At 51.8% G+C, this 18,506-nt stretch overlaps 2 protein-coding genes and 2 long non-coding RNA genes across 7 annotated transcripts in view; all 4 read left to right on the top strand.

Moving 5' to 3' along the window:
- Positions 1 to 4,763, top strand: part of UBR4 (ubiquitin protein ligase E3 component n-recognin 4) — an 84,191-nt gene extending 79,428 nt beyond the window's left edge. For all 3 annotated transcript variants that reach the window (XM_075721706.1, XM_075721705.1, XM_075721704.1), the window contains exons 106-107: positions 578 to 2,741; positions 2,892 to 4,763. In XM_075721706.1, coding sequence (XP_075577821.1) covers positions 578 to 642 — 65 coding nt within the window. In that variant the 3' untranslated portion in view covers positions 643 to 2,741; positions 2,892 to 4,763. The remainder of the gene's footprint in view (positions 1 to 577; positions 2,742 to 2,891) is intronic.
- Positions 4,764 to 4,773: 10 nt separating this feature from the next.
- Positions 4,774 to 11,309, top strand: LOC142594973 (uncharacterized). Of its 2 annotated transcripts, none has more exons than XR_012831659.1 (3): positions 4,774 to 5,350; positions 5,899 to 6,019; positions 11,207 to 11,309. It is a non-coding gene; the product is annotated as an uncharacterized LOC142594973 (long non-coding RNA). The 2 variants fall into 2 exon arrangements; XR_012831660.1 differs by lacking the exon at positions 11,207 to 11,309 and adding an exon at positions 9,678 to 9,704.
- A 171-nt stretch (positions 11,310 to 11,480) lies between these two features.
- Positions 11,481 to 12,780, top strand: LOC142594972 (uncharacterized). Its single transcript, XR_012831658.1, has 3 exons — positions 11,481 to 11,626; positions 11,726 to 12,055; positions 12,225 to 12,780. It is a non-coding gene; the product is annotated as an uncharacterized LOC142594972 (long non-coding RNA).
- Positions 12,781 to 13,370: 590 nt separating this feature from the next.
- The window catches only part of IFFO2 (intermediate filament family orphan 2), a 38,297-nt gene continuing 33,161 nt past the window's right edge, over positions 13,371 to 18,506 (top strand). Inside the window, exon 1 of the mRNA XM_075721541.1 lies at positions 13,371 to 14,002. Within this exon, the coding sequence (XP_075577656.1) occupies positions 13,371 to 14,002 (632 nt within the window). The remainder of the gene's footprint in view (positions 14,003 to 18,506) is intronic.

Below are 18,506 nucleotides of genomic sequence, written 5' to 3'. Positions count from 1 at the left end.
CAGCTGGGAGACACGCTTGAGCATCCCCAGACAGGAAAATTTCTCTCGCCTCATCCTGCGCGTCCTCCCCCTGCTCCGTTAAACACACGTGCTGACATCACAGCTTAAGGGTGCTTTTGGGTATATGTGGTTTGAAGGCTGATAAACAGACTTGACGGTGTACTAGAGGCAGCAGTTCAGTGCAGCAAGAGTGCCTGCCGTAGGGATTTTGGTATCCCCAGGAGTCGAGATGCTGAAAATTAACATGCGTAGAGGCTACTCTTACTTCTTTTAGGAGTTAGTAGCGTCCCAGGCCGGTCTCTTACTGTCCAACGTAGGAGCTGCCGGGCAGGCAGCTAGCAGGGTCCCTGCAGCAGCTCTCTTGCACAAGAGCAAGCGCCATATGGATTTAACGGACACGCTTTGGTCCCTTCTGCACATGCATCCAACAAGGGTTTATCTTCGTCTCGTCCATACTTAAAATAACATTGCAGCTGTCATTAGTAACTTACACATGCCCTAGCAGAAATCCCTGATGTGGGCAGGAGAAAGCGCTCCGTGGATCTAATTATTCTGTATTGTCTTCTTTTGTTTAAAGGACTCTTATCAGAAATCAATGATCCCGACACCTTCCTCAAGGATCTTTTGAACTCCATCCCCTGAGCCGCCAGCACAGAGAAGCATTGGGCAGAGACTACACTAGCTTGCCTTCCATCCCTTTGTGTTCCTCCTTGTGCAGTCTGTCACTTCCCTGACGAGTGCTGCATTTTTTTGTTTGGGGTTTTGTTTGGGTTTTTTTTTTTATTTTATTTTATTTTCTAGAGTTTTTCTTCTTGGAGTGATTTGGAATTTAGATTTGGTTTATCTTGTATTTCAGTGCTTCTGTCTGTAAAGCCTTGTGTATTCAAGCTGGTTGAAAGAACTTGTACAGAGAGGAATCCAAAACAGTAAATCTTAATGCTTTAGTGTGCACCTCTTTGAAGTTTAATAAATTGAACAAATGGGTAAGATGGGTTTGACTACTACTTTAACCATGCAGTAGCCTAAATGCCAAGTTCTTTCTCATCTTTTCTTTTCAGAGCTCCTTCTCTCAGGGCTCAGAGCTGCTGCTCTTTCCGGCCCGTAGTCTGGGCAAGGAGACACGGGAAACAAAAGGCTCGTAGTGAGCGAGGAAGCAGACTGACACTCTTTTACTGATTGTACATGCAGAGCAGGTTTCCCCTTGTGGGACATGAGCCTTGGAGACTCGTGAACTGCGAGGACAGCGTTCCCTTCCACCCCATCCTCACCTGGGTGAGGGCAGCTGCCCCAGCCGCAGTCATCTCCCCTGCGCTTGGTGTTACCCCTCTCCAAGGCATGCTGCATATCACGCTGTCGTGCCTGGCTTTACTCTCGCCAAGGCTGTATTCAAAGCAAATTCAAAGCAAAGGCATGTTGTCGCCTCCGGTCGGGTAGTACGGGTGGCGACGTTACCTCTCAGAGGGCTGCTACTCACGTCGAATTTATTTTCTCTCTCTGGTAAAATTTTCAGCTTCAGCAAAACGCATGGAAAATAGACACCGCACACTTCTGCAGCCGGCCGCTTGCCCTTTCGATAGCTTGCGTTTCGATGTGCATGCCCTGACCTGAAGCCAAGGACCTGCTTTGAATACAGCCTTGCCTTTTCTCACCCAGTTGTGCATGCTGGTAACTTAACTTCACCACCAGTTCTGCTGTCCTGTAACCCAGCTGACACGTGGTTAAGCTGGAATCTAATAAAGCTTTCCCTGTCTTCCTCGTCTCTGTTTGAACTTGAATTTCCGCAATCCTAACACAGTCCCATCCCCTAAATAATAATTATTTTAGAGGCTGAATAACTCGGCAACCTATTTGATGCCTTTTGTTAGCGTTGAGCACGCATTATGATTTGGCAATTAGCAAACGGGTGAAGGCGCAGTGTTTTTCTTCTCGCCTCCGTGGGTGCTTATGTCACTCCTGGCAGTCGGATTTGGTCCTGGGGAGGAGTGCTGAAGAGCAAGCCTCCTTGAGGAGTTTCGGTTAGTGTCTTGCAAGGGACTCGAGGACATGTCAGTGGGCTGCTCTGTCGGTTGGGTAGATCTGTCTTGCCTTACGAAGGGATGGGAGAGGGCGGCTAATGCGTGGAGTTTGTTCTTCTTTTGTACAGCGATATTAAGCTTCACCTGCCTTTTAACCACATAAAAGAGAAAAACACACCTTGTTTTAAAAGCACTGTAAAGCCAAACCTAACAGTCTTCTCTCCAAATAAGCAGCTGTAATATTCCTGTGGGTGGATGCACAAGCATTGCCTACCGATACCCATGTACAGTAGCTTGGGCAATACTAACGACCCTTTTTTGAAGTAAATGACCTTTCAAATCAGTGTGATTCCTGAAAGCAGCGGTGAACAGGTAACAAGAAATCAGGTTTTTATGACTGTGGTTCTAATGCTTCTCGCAACACGGAGAGTTCGGGTGCAAGACTGAAACTCCAACGCTTTTTGACTTTGTCGTTTGTGTAAGATTGACTGGTTAAGCTCCAGACAAGAACTGTTAATGTGATTCAGAGAGCAGGGGAGGAACGCCAGGCTGCCTTGCTACCTACTTACTGTCTTTTCACAGAAAAATACATCTTCTCCCCTTCAGCCACAGCCTCAGCGTGCCAGCCAGTCCCTCAGCTTTTGCTTCACAGCTGGTGCCTCACTGGCACAAGGAAGGATGTTACAAATACCTTGCGCGGTACCTTTCTTCAGCTTACCTAACAAGGTAACTTCAGCGTAGATCCAGTTTTTGCTGATGCAAATCCTGGTATGGCTTTGTTTATGCTGGCACAGGTCTCTTGCGAAAACAGTCTCTGCTATTGCAGGAACTGGTAAAGTTTATACCAGCAAAATAATTCTTTTTCTACCTGCGCAGTTGGATTAGCAGATCCTTAAACTTACCAGGCGCAGAACACGATCGCCATTGGTTCACCGACGTTATTACAACTGCGAGGAAACAGGATCTTAAAAGGAGGTCGTAAGCTGTGTCCTTACCAGTATAAGCACAGTTGCAATAAACTACTCAGAGCTACTTTAGAGGGTTTTGCAAAGGCCCCGAGATGTGTTTTGGAAAATGAAGGCGGTGTATCAAGTGCCTCCCTGCCCAGAGCACAAGAGGGCTGCGATTTATGGGGAAGCCAGATTTGAAAAGAAGGTGAAAACAGCATGATAGTGCTGCCGCGGAGCAGAACAGCTTGGGAGGGACTAAAGACTGACAATAACAACCGCAGAAGATCTAGAGAGGGCCAAGAACAAAAGAAAAGTGTTTTGGAAAGTTTCAGCTGACACGGGCCACACACAGGCTCAAAACATTCGCGGTACTGCACAAAGGCGATGCACTCCAGGCTGCAAAATCCCCCGCGGGCTGGGGCTGGGGAAGTCAGCAAAGACTTTTGGGGGAAGCGTGTTACTTAAATTAGAAGTGAGAGAGGAGCAAGACTGAGGGAAAATGCTTCAAAAATGGGTAAAACGACTCGAACTGATGAACCAAACCACTAGCTGAACACTAAAGAGTCAGCCCCCTCTCCAGAAAAAAAAAAATAGTTTATTTGCCAAAGACATTTTTTGGGGAAACAAAATCCTTTGCGATGCACAAGAGCCAGTGTGACGCCTGCAATTGCTTTGAAGCTTCATGGGCGAGAGCTTCCCCGAGATGATCTGACGTCCCTGCGACGGCTGTTCACCCTGGGTCAAACTCCGGTTATTGGTTATTGATTAATCTTGGGAACGACACCTCCGAAGGAGAACAAAGCATCCAGCCCTTCCGTAGGCACCGGCTTCGGCAGGGACGCGCCAGGCTCTCGTGCCTGCCGTAGGTAAAAAGGTCCCCGTGAGCCTGAATTCGTTTCTTGCCGCTTCCGCGATCCCACGAACCCATCGGGCCAGTGGTACCCGAACAAAACCGCGTGGCACCCGGGGCTTGTTCCGTAAAGATGGGAAGCCCTTCACCTTCCCCTTTGTATTTCATGATGGTTGCCTTTGTCCTGCTGCCTCCTCCCTTCGTAATTCCCTTTTTCGAGCCAGGCAAATGCCCTTCTGGAAGCTTCGCACGGCTGGGTGCTCTTTCCGACAGCTGCTGGGAATGGGAAGCCTTCCCCCTGCTCCTCTCTGCCCTGCTACCGATGCTTCCGATTAGCTCTCCATCCAAGTTTCTCTCCTGTGTTTTGTCTCTTACTGTAATTGCCTGGAAGTATTTTCAAACAAGTGGTGGAATAGAGCGGCTGAGCATAAACACACTGTGAGCTGCAATGTTTTGATGCCATAAAAGATTCCTTGGACTTTTTCCGATGCGGGAAAAGTGATTTATCTCCCTGGACACGCGTCCGTGCGGCTTGTTTTTCAGGCAGGGGAAGGACATGTGGATCACGTGCATTCAGCAAGACCGTGGCGGAGCCTCGATGATTGCGTGGGTACATCTCAGGGTTGCACTCTCCAGAAATTTGGAGCAAGAAGCCTCTTTTCCCTTCATCCAAAGTTTTTGGGCAGCCTTACTATGCATAAGCACACACTGTGCCAAAGGCTAGCGCGGTATTAAACAGCAAAAAAAACCCCTTTCATACGAAATCGTTACCAGTTTCTGCCAAGGCGATGCTGAGACGTTGCTCAAGGAGCCTCCAGCAAAGAAGCGAGACACCAGACGTGTGCCACTGACCGCTGAACCACATGAAAACAGCTCCTACGGCGGGGCTTGCGCTTACCCTGGCAGAAAAGTTTGCGTCATGGGTTTGCTGAAAACGGGACTCGATGTTTCTATGTCTCCTGAGGTGCCCGAACCCCTGGCTCTGGGAAGCACAGAGGCTTTTTTCTGTGCCAGGCAGCTAATTCCCGGGGAAAGATCCCCGGTTTGCTCATCTGAAGGGCACCGCGTAGGACGGGACTGTCCCTGCTGCTGAATTATCAGTGCCCCCTCGTCAGCTCCTGGCTCTGCAAACCTCGGCTTCTCCCGTCTCACTCTCGGCATCGCCAGCCACTGCATGGACGCTGCACCGGCACCGGCCCTCGCCTGCGTGAGCCTGTATCGAGTCCCACGTGCTTATTTTGGCCGTCGAGCACCTTTTCCTCCGGGAAGATCACACCAGGCTCGGCTAGCCCGGCCCTTCCTGTCTCCGTTGCGGGAATAACCGCTTTCGCCACGCCGGGAGCACAACCCTTGCAAACAGCGGGCACCGTCGCGCCGGCTTTGCCATCTGCCTGCGACAGTAAAGCAAATCTGCAAAATTCCCTCCCTGCCTCAGCCTTGGCTTTCGGGCCAGCCCTGTTTTCAGTTCAGGGCTTATTCCTTACCGATTTATGCCCCATCGAGCTCAAGGACTAGCTCGGACATCCTCCAAGCAGGTAAGTGACATAAATGAGTACAAAAAGCACCAAGTCCAGGTTCCCAAACTGCCTTTAAATTCACAAGTGAAACCAGGCAAGTTTTTAGCTGCTCCGAAGAACGGCCACCCTGCCAGCTCGAGGAGCATCTCAGGAGACCTCCCGGGGTTTGTGCGAGCTTATTTAGAAGCCACCCCTTGGGTCCCATTTCTGCTCCCTGCCCGCTGCCAAATAACAAAATCAAGATTGGCCTTGACTTGTTCGCTGCGCATCGCTGGGGCGCAGCCTGGCCACGTTATCACCCCAAGCAGGGATGATTCACAACTCACGTGTACAGAATCCGAGGGCACGGGGAAAAATGAGGCGCGCAGCTTGCCAGGACCACTGCAAAAGATGCTTGGGCGAATTAAGTACAAAATCACTTTAGGGATGTCCCCTACGGCACACGAAGTTGCTGGGAGAAGCCAGCTGCAACTGCCTGAACCTCCAGGAATAGTTATTCGCTTGCTGGTTTCCAAGAGGGGGAAAAAAATAATGGTTAAACCCCCATTTGTGGATTTTTTTGGCAGGATTGATTCTGCTGGTTCACGTCGACTGCTCAGCTCGGGGAGGAACCGCCGGCTCCATCCCTTTTATCAAAACCCGAGATCGGCAGACACCCCTCTCCCCGCCGCGAAGGGGAATGTGCTGGTAGGACGAGATGCTGTTTAGCTAAAATTAAAAATACAATGGTGCCAATGACACGGCGAGGGGAAGCCCTTGTGCCGCTTTTTAAGGCTGAGACCCGAGGCAGGTTAGGGGTCCCCAGGCATCGCCCCCCGAAAGGCAGCATCCCCAGAGACCGGGATGGGGAACGCGGCTTTCAGCCCGCTGAGGTGTGTGAAGAGCTCTGGCCGCTGCCTCTTGAAAGATTTTATTTATTTTCATAGTGCTTATTAAGCTTTTATTAGAGCAGGATAATCCCGTGCTCAGTGCTATTCCCTGCATCCAGGCTCTGCCGCTACCGGTCCCGGATTTGAAGTGGGAGTTGTAACCTCTCTCCAAACCTCCTCTCCTGCTCCGCAATGATTTTTCCCTTCATCCCACATTGCCATGGGCCCGGGAGGGATCAGACACGTTCCCCGTTGCCTAATTCACGCAGCCAGGTGCTGCGCAGCTCTCCTGTCCCTTCCTGCCTCACCCCGGGAGCATCGGGCACCTGGCGATGGATTTCCAACTCCAAAAAAGCAGGGGCTTCCTTCTGGAAATGTGCCACCGCCCCGACACTCCTCTGCCTGCCTCAGCCTGCTCCCTTCCCTTGTAAAATATAAACCACTTTTAGGTGAATCATAACCGAGCCTGAGCTGTGGGCGAGCTCCAGCCAAGCCTGGTGCAACCGGCCAGCAAGTCCTCGGTGACCTGCAAATGTCCGGGGGGGCCCGGAGCCGCAGGAGGAACCCGTTCAATGCAGAGAGCCCAGGTCTGCTTTCCCGGCCGCTGCGATTAACCCGACCTGCTCTGCAGGGGGAATACATTGATTTTTTTTTTTTTTTTTTTTGCATTAGTCTCATGCCGCTGGAGAAGCGGGATAACACCCTCCCTACAGCCTTTCTCTGCTAGGGAGGGTGTATGATGTAGAAAAGGGCGTATATTAAGCTGAAACAGCAAAAATTAAGCTCTTTGTGGCTTAAGTTCAGCTTTTGTGTATGAAGAGAGGCTGGGCTTTTAAAAAAAAAAAAAATAGAACCATCAAGAACGTCGTGTTTAGTCTTGGCTGGTCTTACCAGCGATGTCAGGTCCGGCATCTTTTACATCTTTCCCCGCTGGAAAGTGAGGGCTGGAGGAGGTGGGAGAGGAATAAAGGAGACGCTTTAATTTGGGGAAGGAGGCGGAGGGCAGGGCAGCCAGGGATAGCCACTGATTAATGGGCTGTGAGGCTGGAATTGTTCAGATGTAGAGATCTTTACCATAATGATGATACACCAATAATTACTGTTATTAATAATAATCCCGCTTAGCTCTTGTTCTTTCCTAAGCGTTGTGGCAACAGGACCTCGGTAACCCTCGGCACAAGCCCCCGGGGTAAGCGCCGTCCTCGCCCCAAGATGGGGAAACTGGGACGGGAAAGGGCTCGGGACGCTCCTGCAGAGGCTGCAATCCTCTGGGGCTGGAACACAAATTACAGCCCCGCATAGCGATGAAAGCCAAAACCAGCGCCCTAGGACAGCACGTGTGCCCGGCTGATCAAATCTCCTTTTCAGCCCCTAATGGGTGTTTGTGGTGATCTCTTGTGCTGATGTCTCTGGTTATCTCTTGGGTTGGTGTCTCTGGTTATCAGCCCTTGTGTCCGTGTTTGCCACGCCATCCGGGCGGCCGAGCATCTGCGTGTCGGGACACCCCACAAGCCATTCTTCGGGTGTTTAATCCCTGCAGCTTCTCCCCGGCCGTGGTTTGTTTTTTTTTTTTAATCTTATTTAATGAACAAATACGAGTGCATTCTAAACCCAGCACACATCCTTTAATTATTCCTAGTATTTGATGACAAAAAACTAATTCCCAAATGATGAGATCAGACATTAAAGGCATGCCTCCTGAGTGCCAGGTCATTAATACTTCTCTTCCCTCGGTCCGTATTTTGCCTGCTGTAAGCAGTTTTGATGCAACAAGCTCGGTGACTGCATCAGCTGGTGCGGTGGAAAGGTATTTACCAGCCATAGACCAGCGGGCTGCACTATGGGCTGGGAATCATTGCAAACTGGGCGTCTAGCTGTCAAGGTGCTCCACCCCAGGACCTCTCCCTCAGAAACACCCCGGGACATTGGGAAATCCGAGGGGGGAGCCGCTCCGAAAGCTTCGGCTCATTGACTCACTCCGCTGACACCGAGTTTTCTTGCGGCCGCCACGAGCATCCCTCCGGGTTCAGGATGGGAGGCGGAGGGCTGGAGTGGTCCGGGGTGCGATGGCGAACAGGATCCCCTCCGTACGGCAGATCCCATTGTCCCATGCTGGTGGAGGAGGAGGAGAGGCAAGAAATGCCTGCCGAGGGAGCGGGATGCTCAGGGGAAACCCAGCCCCGGAGCAGAGCGGGGTGCCCAAGCCAGCCACATCCAGTGCTCCCATCACCGGCTCCCACTAGGAAGCTTCTCTTCATCCCGTGTCATGCAAAACATGTCAGGCTAAAAACCCTGCGGTACAAGGAATGAAAATACTCAGCTAATGGCTTCTGGAAGAGAGATTTAGATAGGGAGCTAAAAATACATCCCAGTTCGACTTAGCCATCTCCTGTGCTCTGAGCTTTGAGTGCCGCTCAACCCATCGCTGAGCCCAGCGCAGGTTACAAAGTGGGGAGGAACAGCGAAAAAGAAACGTATATCGTATCGTATCTTTTCCCAAAAGACAAAAATTCTTTGAAAGTCGTTCCACGTTTAAATTAATCAGGCCAGGGTCTACCTGCTACCTGCAGAATGAAAAGCTTAGCACCGTCAGGATTGAAACTGTGCACTTGGGCATGCACAAATTAACGATGCGGCATCCTGCAATTATCCTCAACGAGCTGCCAAAGCAATCACTGTGTCCTAAAACACACCTGCGGCGGCCTGTATGGGCTTATCGATGCATATTTGCTGCTATACTCAATACAGATGCAAATATTTGGTTACTACAGAGGCAATGAATATTGCCACAGTCGCCAAGGAAATCCTACGGCATGTCTCAACCCCTCCAAGTCAGTGGATGCTTCGCAGTCGCTCTCGGCATCTTTATCTCTCGCTGCATCGCCGTCTCCTGAGTTCACCCGCCTTTTTGGGTTGAACCTGGTGCAGAAGCTGTTGTTTCCAAAATATTTACGTGGTCTCCGTAGAGAAGATCATCCCCAGCCCGGGAGAGAGGGGATGAGGGATGTGCTGACGTCCGCCAGCCTGGGTCCGTCCTTTGCATCCCCAATTCGCTGCTGAGGGGCTGAGGACAAACGTAGCTCTTCGGCCTCCTGTGAGCAGCCCCTCAGCATCCCTTTCTGCCGCTGAGCTCTGTTTTGGGGTGCTGATGCACGTAAAACCCCTAAATGTGGCAAAATAAGATTTTTTTTTTTTTTTAACCTCTAAAAAAGCGACTGGAGCAAAGGAATAGATCTGCAATGGGAGAAGGTGCTGGATTTCAGCAGCAGCTCCGATTTCTCATGAGCTGCTAGAACTGGTGGAAAATAGATGGGGGGGGGGGGGGGAAAGCACTGTTTGAGGAGGAGAAACCTCCTTTAAAGGCAATAAGGAACCTGCAGGGAGGAAAAACTGCTGCTTTTGTAACCGCTGATGTAACTCGTTCCTCCTGCCTTATTGATAGCAGCCGACCTGCCAAATATTTTCTGTTTTCGCAGCGTGACGTGGTGACCGACGCAATTCCCAGCGCGATCCAAGGGCTTCCCTTATAGGGCTTGAAACGATAACCCCGGTGACTAACCCGGCCCTTTCTCCACCGAGCGACACCTCGGCGATACGCGCAGAGGCGCAGCCTTCGTGTCTGCATGCAACGACCGGGCGCGTTCGGCGGGGCCCGAGTCGCCGGGGCAGCCGGCGTGTTCTTGCCTATCTTCCTGCGTGCCGATTGCAGGGCACGGGCGGCCAGGGGTGGTTTCTGCTCCAATTTCTCAAGAAACGGCCCCGATGCTGGTGCAAGCACGGGAGCATGCGGGGAAAGGGGCTGGCTGGAGTCGGAAACGCTTTGCCGGCTGGAAATGCAGCCGGGATGCGGCAGGGCTCGTTGCAGCAGCTCATCAGCTGCTAATCCCATCGCCCCACCGATGCTCATGCACCGTCGCACGGGTCTGGGTTAAAACCCAGCCATTTTGGGGGATGCACTGCTAAAAATTCCCCTGATTTCAGCAGCCTGGTTTGCCCCAATACCCTTATTCAGGCAGCAAAGTGCAGTGCGAGGGCAAGAGCCCCAGGTGAGCGATACTAATCCCAGTTTAACCGCCGAAGCTTGCTGGTTGTTGAATGGCAGCCTCAGAAAGAAGCTACCTCTCGTGACTGCAGAGTCCAGGGTGAATAAATCGCCCTTTTCCCTCTCGGAGGTCAGCGCGGAGCCGGCTCAGGTGGTTGCCGAGGCTCAGGCGTATTCCCGAGGGAATAAGGCGGGGGACGAGGGAGGGACGCTGCAGGTCGCCGGGGTTTTGGGGGAGACGCCGCTTCACCGCGACGCTGGGAAGTCGGAGCCGAGGAGGGGTCCCCTCTTCCCGCTGAGATTATTGAGTTGGGCATTTTTGAGGGCTGGGGAGTTTTACGGGTGTTAAAGCAAAGGATTTTTGCTGCTTTGTTTTAGAGGGGGATTTATTCAAGTACGCAAAGCGTAACTCGGGGGCCATCCACGTCGGCCCGGGGGAGCATCGTGTGTTGGCTGTAACTCAGCACGGTACGTGTTCGCTGGCGAGGCTGCCGAGTTTGGTTTGCTCTGGCTGGAAAAAGGTCATTTTGAAGGAAGACAGACGCAAGGAAACAACAACTTTCTATGCGTCTCAGACTAACAAAGCTCCACTGTATAACCAAGCCCAGGAAAATGAATATTAAAAAAAAAAAACCCCGAAGCGGATGTAGAGAGCGGTCCAGAAATGGTCACTGAGGTTTGGGAGTGAAGGATGTTAACAAAGCAAAGGTAAAAGTGGGTGATAAAATCAAATCCAAGGGTCCGGATTCCTCAGCCCCTGCTCCAGCCTGCGTTTGGGCGAAGCAACTGAGAGCCAAAATAAATCCAGTGCATTATTATTAGCAGCGCTGGGGGTTGTCACCGTTATTTAATTGCCGGATAGTTTCTGCATTCAGAAATAGCACTATTTCCCATCCCTTTTCCTCCCAGTCCAAATAGGAAAGGGCTAATCACTGCTTCATTATTTATATCTGCAATTGGCAGGCGGTGGAGAGCTTTCCACGGCAGGAATCGGAGGAATCCCTACAGGAATGTCGCCAGCCGCCGCGGGGTATCCCACGCGCCGGACCGCCGCTGCCCGGCACGCCGTCGGTGGCAGCAGGTCAGCTCCGCGGTTGCGCGAGCCCTCGTGGAAGAGGGATTCCCACTTCTCTGAGCCTAAGCCTAATTAATTGTTGCGATTAATGCGGGATGATTCACTTTCAGGGGCCGGGATGAAACCGTAGCCCAGCGGTGGAGCGGGATGCTGGTGGTGACCGTACGCCTCCCGGGCCAAAGCCCATTAGGAACAAGAGTCATTGATTTAACGGCCTTCGGAGCCGGCCGCGGCGAAGCTGGCCTCACCGCGGAGGCGATGGGTGCTGCCTAACGAGCGATCGTGATATGCATCGTCTCGCCGGCCAGGTACAAAAGCCGTAATTAAGCGGCCGGTTTATCGCTCCCTCTGATGGTTTCCTGCTTCCTTAAGGGAAAAAAATAAAATAATCTCTTGTTGTTCACCAGGATTTTCCCAGCTGTTGACCATGCGGTTTCGGTGGTTTCTGAAATCACCCGGCTCTTTCCAGCATCGCTGCCTGCCAGCGAGGGTGCCGTGTGCCTAAAAAATGGAAAATTACCCAGATCTGGGAGAAACGTGCTCTTGGTTGGCTTCTGCCCCTGATCGTCACCTCCTCCTTGGCACTTTTAGGCTATTCTTGCTTTTTGCAAGCATTGCTGTGACTCTGCAGGGGGGTACACGCCATGGAAACGTTTCCCAGTGAGCTGCAATTTTTTTTCTTTGATGTATCGATGGTACCCAGCATCAGCAGTTACGGCCGTGCCCTGATGGCCAAGGTATTAAAGGTGTTTTCCCATAACCTCAGCAACGAAGACAGGTTACAGGCTACCTAAATGAGGCTAAAGTGTGTTTGTGCTCAGGGAGAGATAATCTTTTCAGGTGTTTCTTTGAGTCACCCTTTTAATAAAGTGCCTCCACCCAGTACCTCTATTTTTTTTTTTCCAGGAGGTGCCGGGAAAGCACATGCTTGTAACACATGAACAGAGCCCTTGGAAGAGCCCTCGGTTACGGTGCCGAGCGCGGCTCGCAGGCGCTGATGGAGCTTCAGCGAGTGGATTCTGCTGCCCTTGTAGGTTAATGTAAATATTACCTGGCAAAGCGCCGTATTTTTGTTTCAAAACCTGTTGGAGCTAGTGGCGTTACTACAGCTTTACACCGGCGTCCCTGAGAGTCTCCCATGCGCTTCGCTCGCCCGCAAAGCATCACGCCGATCCGCGGCGGTGCAACGGAGTAATCACGTAATTCAATTAAACAATATCCTTTGATTGCCGAGTGGCTCAGAGGTCCAGGAGCAGCAGTTGGGAAACGCTTATTTAATAACTTAATTATTATAATGCCAATGTTATTTAGCTCTTAGGCAGGACCCTGCGTTTGGATAACAAAATTCACCCCTTATAATTTGATCGTATCAATTAGGTGACTTCCCCGCGATACAAAGGCAGGGGCCGGGAGCGTTTCACAGGGCAGGGCGAGGCTTCCTCATGGATTTTACGTTAGCCAATTAATCTGGGGGCGCGCTGAGGGATCGGGAGCCCTGTTGCACCCCGTCACCCCCCCCAAATCCGCGCCAAAACCCCCCAAATTCCTGCCCCCCCCCCCCCGCCCCGGCGGGGCCTCGCTGGGACACGTGGAGGGACCCGCGGCGGGGGCGTGGCTTGCGGGAGGGGGGCGGGGACTGGGGCGGGGTTCTGGGGAGGGGGCGTGGCTACGGGGCAGGACGAGGCTGTGGGGAAGGGGCGTGGCCGGGCGGGGCGGGGCCTGGCGGGCGGGGCGGGGCCTGGCGGCAGCGCTGCCCGCAGCCCCTGGCGCCGGGGGCGCGGTGAGGCGGAGCCGGGCCCGCCCCGCACCGGCGGCCGCTCAGTGCCCGGGCGGCGGCGGCGGCAGCCGCAGGAGCGCGGGGAGGCGGCGGCGGCATCGGTCCCGGTTCTCCCTTCTCTCCTCAGCGCCTGCCCCGGCGGCCGTTGGCGGCCCGCGCGCTCCCCAACGGTCACTCCGCCTCAGCCGCGGCGACCGTTGAACCGCCGCTTCCGGCCGCAGCCCCCCCCCCCCGCTCCCCTCACCTCCCCTCAGGGCTGAGGCGGCCGCCGGGCGATGAACTCGCTGCTCTTCGGGGAGATGGCCCGCGTCTTCTCCCCCGGCGCGGCGGCCGCCTCCTGCCCGCTGGGGCCCGGCGGTGCCGGCGGCCCCGGCAGCCCGGCGGTAGCGGCGGCGGCGGCGGCGGGGGGCCCGCCGGTAACGGCGGCTCTTCGTAACGACCTGGGCTCCAACATCCACCTGCTGAAGGGGCTGAACGTGCGGTTCCGCTGCTTCCTGGCCAAGGTCCATGAGCTGGAACGGCGCAACCGGCTGCTGGAGAAGCAGCTGGCGGCCCAGCAGAGCGAACGCGACCGCCGCCTGCGCTACAAGACCTTCTCCCGCGACCAGGCCGTGCAGACCGACTCCGGGACCCTCCCGCTGCTGCCGCCGCCGGGCCCCGGCCACGGGCTGGCCGCCGCTCCCCTCGCCTCCCCGCCCCACTACAGCCGGTTGCCCGGCACCATCTGGAGCTACACCCAGGTGCGGCGGACCGGCGGCGGCGGCTTGGAGACCGTGCAGGGGCCCGGGGTCTCCTGGATCCATCCGGATGGCGTCGGGGTACAGATCGACACCATCACCCCCGAGATCCGCGCCCTCTACAACGTGCTGGCCAAAGTCAAGCGGGAGCGGGATGAGTACAAGAGAAAGTGAGCGGCTGCGGGGGGCCGGGAGCCTGCGGGGTGGGGGGGGTGGGGGTGCGGGCCGCCCGCTCCTGCAGTGCGGGGAAACGGGCGAGGCCCTCCTCGGGGCGGCGGAGGTGGTTGGGGAAGGTGGGGAGAGCCGTGGGGCCCGGCCTCCCCCCGGCCCGGGGCTCCCTCCCCGGGGAGGATGCTCCCCTGGGTTTGGGGGGGGCTCTTCCTCGGGGTGGGGGGGGGTTTGCACCTCAGCTTGGTGTCCAGAAACCCATAGGGTCCTTCCCTGGAAGGGTGGAGAGCCTTGGTGTTAAAAAGGAGCGTTGTCAGCTTGACTGAAAAAAAAAAAAAAATTTAAAAAATCCTTTATGAAGGGAAATTTGTATTGCATTGCATCGTTATTCCTAAATTTAGCTTGCCTTAATTTTCTGGACTAATCACTCCAGTAGTCGATTTCGTGTGTCAGCTCGCTGAAATTAGCTCAGTGCTGCAATATTTGGGTTGCAAATACTGCAGGGGAAGGTTTGCACTCCAAGACATTCCTCTGAATTAGTCAAAACAAAGGCCCTACCAACAAGCCTTTATAAACCCTGGTAATCTGGAGGTTTGTCTTAGTGTTTTGGGAAGCTCTGGGTTTTAACCCGGTGTTCTTCTCCCCCGCCCCGGGTGATGGGTAGCGTTCCCGTCGGTTTGCTGTATTTGCCTGCTCAACCTAGCTGTGGCAGAGATGGAGGCCAGAGGGAAGAAAAAAAAAAAAAGGTAGTTGGGATTCTGCAGGGAGATTCCTGCATTGTCTGACGAGCTGCCTGTCATTTGGGGCCGGCGTGGGCACTCCCGTTTTGGAGTTTTGTCATCTTTAGGCTTAAAATGCGTCTCTTCCTGTCCCAGGCTTGTGGTTTTTGTTTTTTTCCTGCAGAACAAATGTAATCCTTTCTTATTTTTTTTGGAGGCACTGGCATTTCTGGACTCTGTGGCCTGTGAAGCGTAGCTGAATTTCTTCTGTCCAGGTTAACAGGACTGCAGTGTGCTCTTTGCATACCTCTAGTCATCGGCTTTTATAACAGACCTCTTCTTGTGACTTAGCTCGGTTTAGAGAGGCTTGATAGGCAGGCAAGTGCTGTTCAAGTAGTAATTTCTGGCCTATTTGTTAACTAAAGTACTGCTTACTTTCAGTGCATCTTCTTAAAGCTTGCGTGCCTCCATTGCTCTGCACTTTCTGGCCGGAGCACCTTCTGAATCTGGGTGGAAAAAGAAGTTGACCTCTTTTTTTTTCAGTCTGGAATAGTAGATGCCATCGTGGCACAGGGTTGTTTTTGTTTTTACGGTTGGTACCAAGGAGATGTGGGTAGCGGTTCTTCAGAGGAAGTTGCGCTTGGTGGCGGTTTGGTTAAGGAAGATTGTGTTGGGTGTGGGTTATGTTGCCAAAAGCTGGGGATACTTCTTCTTTTTAATGGATATGAGATTTTTTTTTTTTTTTTTAGGGAAGAGGAAGCTTGTGGGCCATTTAAGTTCAGTCTTTCTACTGATACATAGTTGATTCTGTCTATTCTGCTTTCATTCGCTTGTGTACAGCAAATTTCACCCCAGAGTCTGTATTCCGGTGTGAGTGCTTGCACACTCGTGGGAATTGCATAAACCAAATAAATTCAGTGGAGCAAAGGAGGCCTCTTTGTAGGCAATCGCAAACCTTCCTCTCGCCACCCTTCCTGCTCTTGAAACAGGTTTTTCTCCTGATGCTTGAAAATAAAATTTGCTTAATACATATCGACACGGTTCACGCTAGCATTCTATCTGCGGTGTGCCTTTTACGGTACGTTCCTTACTAGGTAATTGGAATGATTATTCCACTCTTCTGTGACCTTCACTGGTCAGATGGGCATCGCGTGTTGAGCTCTTTTGGGCTAGATTGGCTTTTTCATTCGTGGCCTTGAGCACACTTTTGCCTGCCTACGGAGTAACGCTGTGCTGTTTTAAATTTAATTCTCGCAGTCGGAGTAGATTAGTCAGTTTGATTTCATTATCATGAGCTAATGGGGTGTTGCAGTGTTTGTCAGCAATCCTGTAAAGATTGGTACCGATGTTTTCTTGTTTGTTTTTGCAGGGAATGTTTGTGTGTGCGTACGTGTACATAAATACGCATTTTGGGTTTACCTTATCTTGCTGTGAACCCTTTGATGATCGAGTTTTATTTAGGGAAATGAGCTCCGAGTGGAAAATAAGCCTTGTGCCGGTCTCCTGACGGTGCTGTTAGGGCCTGCAGAAAGTTAGGTGCGTGCACAAGTTTCCAACGCTGACTCTCGCAAAGATGTACGCGTGTCTATAAACAGGCGGGTGGTCCTTTGAAACGGCGCTGCTCCAGGTTGCAGATATCTTTGTGTTGGAAACGCCGCGTTGGCTAGGTGTACGTGAGTGGTTTTGTATGCTGCTGCTGCTGTTTCACACCGAGAAAATCACCGTTCTGCTTAGCTCGAGAACCGGCAGAACGCAGCAGCCTTTCTGAAGCAATCGGGCCTTGTAACCTGACCAATAAGCCACCAACTTGATACGCAAGAATGCTTTAGCAGATAGCGATAAGGTACATTTATTTCCTAAAACAACGGAGGCTTTTTTTTTCCTTTCCAGGATGACCACTCAATTAGGGAGGTCACAGCTAGCAAATGTTTCTTGTTTGAAATATTTGGCTACCGGGAAAACACCAGGCAGATGATTACATCGCTAAGTCAATGAATACTGCTCAAGTGACTACTTGGTTTCAAAGACATACAGCTCTCATGTGACGTGTCTGTTGTTGAAGACACAAACTCAGCGATGTCATACTTGTGAATTGAAAAATGCAATGGTGGAAATTCAGAGGTGAAAGCATCCTTTGTGTTTCCTTTCTTTTAAAGGTAGCTTTACTGCTACTCTTAAAAAATAATAGTGGAAGATCATCTAAGGTGTTCTTTCCAATGAAATTCTCTGTGTGCAAGTTTTGGGATTACCAACAGCTTCATTTTAGGAAAATATGTTCAACTCCTTTGTTCCATCCCCCCAAATCGTTTTTCTTGGCCAACCTAACACAAGAAACTGCTTTGGAGTCCTGAGGACTAAAAAATACTAGAGTGCGTGGTCAGTAGAGCACCTAGATCATATTTTACCCACGTTTTTGTTTGTATCTGCAGTACAAAAGGGAAGATGTCCCCCTGAGGAGCCCAGCAGATATTTCAGACCAAAATTGCTCTTTTTTTTTTTTTTCCCCCAGATAATGTTATTTTATGCAAATGGTATATAAATGTGAATCTTTTTCTACTTAACATGTTGTCTTAATCTTATAATATTTTTTAAGTAATGATCGTGATTTTACACTGCGGATTATTACTTCAGATGTGGGAGTTAGCAATTGGAAGAGATTTATAGGAAAAATGAACTTTAAATTCATTTTCTTTTTGTGTTTTTTCAAACTATGCTAGCATTTAGAAGAGCTTTGGGCCATAGATCTGATTCCAAATCCCGTGTAACTTTTTATCTGTTCCTGCCCTTTTAACAAGAAAAGGTAAAATTGTCTGCTTTCTTTGCAGTCAAGCTAGATCAATAAAAAAATACTTCCAGGGACAGTTATCTGAAGATGGAGGCAAGTGTTGGATTTTTGTAAGTTGAAGCACACAGGTGAAGTGTCTCTTTTTCTAGACAAGGCTGTCTATTTCTAATCTAATCTATCTGATTTTCTAGATCAACTGTCTTGAAGGTCTTTTCCAACCTAAACAATTCTGTGATTCTATACTACTTCACCTCTTTTGAGGTGAGATTAAACAGTTGTGGGTTTTTAAATGACTGGTGTTTGAATCTTGGATTTAGCCATCCCTCCATCCATGGTAGCCAGCCTCACGGAGGGGGATAAGCAGGTTTCATTTCAGGCATGCGACTGTGCCGCTGCCCTGCGAGGGACTTGGGGTTGCTGTGGTGTGTTTAGGTTGTTTAGAAGAAAAAATCTGCTTTCTGAAGGGTGGTTGGGGATGTGAAACCAGCACGGGCTGTGGTCGTAGAACTACATGTCCCTGGCACGTGCGTGCTTTGGGGTCCTTCGTTTAGGCTTCGGGCAGCTGAGCTGAATGGAGCCTCAGCATCTGGAATGAAAGATGACGTCCTGTGGTTCTGCTGGTAAGCGTGCACCCAGGTATTTAAATCTCCTTGGTTATGGGAAGGGGGAAACAAATGTGCTTTTTTCTTCCCCCTCCCAATTAGTCAAGTTACATTGCCGGTTGAGGCTGAAGCGCTGACAGTCTGTCTTCTGGCGAAGGCAGGACGTCGAAACACGTGCATGTGGAAGACGTCAGGCGGTGATGCCGAGGCCAGCACCCAGACCCGCCGAGAGGCGGCTCCTTCGGGCGAGGTGCCTCACCTTCCCGCCTTGCACGGAGATCTCTCCTGAAGATCTGAGCGCATCGCTGGGCGTTACGACAGCCCAAATCCTGCTGCGGGTGGCCAGCCGGAGGCTGCTGACTTGCTGAAAACCTTCTGCAGGCGTTCCCTGCTCTCCTGT

The sequence above is a fragment of the Pelecanus crispus genome, chromosome 15 (genome assembly GCF_030463565.1).
Source record: "Pelecanus crispus isolate bPelCri1 chromosome 15, bPelCri1.pri, whole genome shotgun sequence".
NCBI lineage: Eukaryota > Metazoa > Chordata > Aves > Pelecaniformes > Pelecanidae > Pelecanus > Pelecanus crispus.
The sequence above is the reverse complement of the archived record's forward strand: the minus strand, read 5'-3'. Positions and strand labels throughout refer to the sequence as shown.